General features: G+C 35.8%; 1 protein-coding gene across 1 annotated transcript in view; it reads left to right on the top strand.

The window, feature by feature from the left end:
* Positions 1–525: 525 nt before the first annotated feature.
* The window catches only part of LOC127956855 (leucine-rich repeats and immunoglobulin-like domains protein 3), a 19,028-nt gene continuing 16,781 nt past the window's right edge, over positions 526–2,772 (top strand). Inside the window, exon 1 of the mRNA XM_052555102.1 lies at positions 526–955. Coding sequence (XP_052411062.1) covers positions 765–955 — 191 coding nt within the window. The 5' untranslated portion in view covers positions 526–764. The remainder of the gene's footprint in view (positions 956–2,772) is intronic.

Raw genomic sequence — 2,772 nt, 5'->3', positions numbered from 1 at the left:
AACCCCTTAATAATGCACAATGCAATGCAAGAGACAGAAAAAAAATAATAAATACAAAGTTTTTAGTAAGGGAACAAAACTTTGCAAATGCTTTAAGACCTTCAAAATACACCTAATTTGTATTTATTAATACAATAATTAGATATCATTGCATTTAATTTGGTAGAAAAATAAAGTGTTGCATGTTTTAATCGTTACAAAGATGAGTAGTGGTGATTTTATTTTCACAATTAACATTTTGCAACTCACTTAATTAGAAGCACCACAAATTAAACTGTCAGACATTGACATTTAGGAGTTGGTTTTAAAATGCAAAGTATTTCAAATAAAAATAAAGCTATGTAAACAAGTGTGTCCTATCAGGTAATGAAAAGTTGGAAACACTTGGGCCAAATACAGGAAATAATAGGTCATAGAAGTAGTCAAATGCAAAGACTGAACGTGTGGGTATATCTCCGCACTACAGTACCCAGAATCCCTCGCGATGCTGCCTTCGGCAATCTTCGGCTGTCTCCGCCCACAGGAGCGCGCGCCGCGGAATGCTGCTCGGATTCCAGCGCGGTGGAAAAAAAAGTTTCTCAGAGATGGAGCGAGTGCTGAGGCGCTGATATCTGCACTTTTACTCATGATATTCAACGCGAAAAGGAGATTACGTTGACGCGGAGCGGCCAAGAACTGCCTCATCTTTCATATTCGTGCGGAATTAAAACTTTTACGGATCGATTTCGTCAACTTTTATTAGTCTTTTGTGCCCCTGGGTGAAAATGCCGCAGCCCGCTCGCGCAGTGAGCTTCGTGCTGCTCGTGTTTCACGTTACGGGATTTACAGCGATTAACGGAGGCTCGGAACCGGAGCCGTGTCCGTCTGTGTGCTCGTGTGAGGGATCTCTAGCGGACTGTAGTGGATTAAAACACGGCAGGATCACGGAGAGGCTCCCCGCGCGGATCACGCGTCTGTAAGTGTGTGTTTTTACCTCAGATCCTTTGTGTGTCTTTTCACTGGAACACGATCAAAACACTCGCTTTCATAGATTTAGATGTAAGTTAGCTAAACACGAGGAAAAAAACATACAGCGTAGAAAATCACAAAAGTAGGTATTTTTTAAGACATTTTTAAGCTTTAAGATTTAAGCTTTTGTACAGAAAAACAACGAAAACAAACTAAACCAAGAGTATAAATATAACGTAACGTTACACTTTCTCCAGTTGTAAAACACACACTGTTGTGTTATTGTGATAGATTTGGCTTGTGTGTGTGTGTGTGTGTGTGTGTGTGTGTGTTAAAGGCCCTAAAATCTAAACAAAACCACATTCATTTAAATTCCAAATATATGCCATGTTTAAATATTTTCTGTATTGAAAATTAGACAAATTCGTATTTGATCAACATGTGAATAATTTGATTTATTGACTTAAAAAAAGTTAATTTAACTCTTTAAAGTTTTAAATGAATGTTATTGGAGTTTTTCTTCTTCACGTTTAAAAAATGTGTCATCTTTAAATTCCAAGTATATTCGTAAGATCTGTGTGTAAATAGTTAAAAATAACACAAAAAAAAAATCCATAAATAAAATGTTAGAATTTCCCCAAATAAATAAATGTTGTGTCATAACACTAAAACATTTTTTCATTTATTGGAGTTTTTCTACTTTGAAATTTCGTGTTAAACTTATGTTATTTGTTATTTCTTTGTGACATTTACCAGCATTTTTTTTTGCATTAAAAACAACCAATTTTTTATCATTGCAAGCACATTTTTAACTGTAAGAACTGAATCCAGCAGGAAGCTTTTAGCACATGAATTGTGTTTTGTTGTTCTGTCAGTAGGGGCTCACAGGTCTTTATTTGGACTTCATTTGCATATGTTATTATGTTCATGAAGAACAAAGACATTGTAATTAAACACTTTGCTTTCACACTTCTATCTTCCAGTAAGTTACAATTGCATTTGTTCTTGTTCAGTTCGGCTGCACTGTGTTTTACAAAGAGTGTTGTGAAGTGATCATCTGCTAGATGTTGGTTTGAAGCAGAACGAGAGTCTTCGGCGCTTCCAGGGGTTCAGGAGGTGATGCTAATTTATGAGCAGCTTTTGTTTTCCCAAGGCCCATTATTTCTGCTGAATTAGCAGCTAAACCCAACCAGAGATGGAAGCCATTAGGAGCCGATGTGTGGAGAGAGAGAGAGAGAGAGAGAGAGAGAGAGAGAGAGAGAGAGAGAGAGAGAGAGAGAGAGGCCTGAAGTTTTTGGCTGTGAAGGGCCCTCGATGCCAGAATGGAAAAATAGAAGGAAAAAGCGTTTCATGATTTACATCTGGAACGAGTCGAGGGTTTTGTTCAGTGGTGTGGAGAGTTTGGGACGACAGCAGCTGTTTTACACCCCTTCGGTTTCATAGTTAAACTCAACCCACGCACACCTTTCACTCAGTGAAATACACGCTGGAAAATTGATCAGACATTAATAATATAAGTGGAAAAACATGTTGAAAAATAGATTTAACGCAAGCATTACCAAAAGGTACCATGGGGCATGCATCAAATTTTTTGTCAGTTTTATATTCATTTATACAAATAAATAGGTGGTTATTTTTTTAAACATTTTGTTGTAAATCATACATTTTTATTGTTTTTAATTTATTTTTTCGAATTTATGTTTTTTATATTTTGTACTTTTTGGGGGAAATTATGTATTTATTTAAATTCTTGGATTTCTTTTTATTATTATTTTACAAATTATTTATTTGCATTTTTAAAGTAGTTATTTTAATGTTTGGACA

This window comes from Carassius gibelio, chromosome B4, assembly GCF_023724105.1.
Source record: "Carassius gibelio isolate Cgi1373 ecotype wild population from Czech Republic chromosome B4, carGib1.2-hapl.c, whole genome shotgun sequence".
NCBI lineage: Eukaryota > Metazoa > Chordata > Actinopteri > Cypriniformes > Cyprinidae > Carassius > Carassius gibelio.
This window is presented reverse-complemented; position numbering and strand designations above follow the sequence as displayed.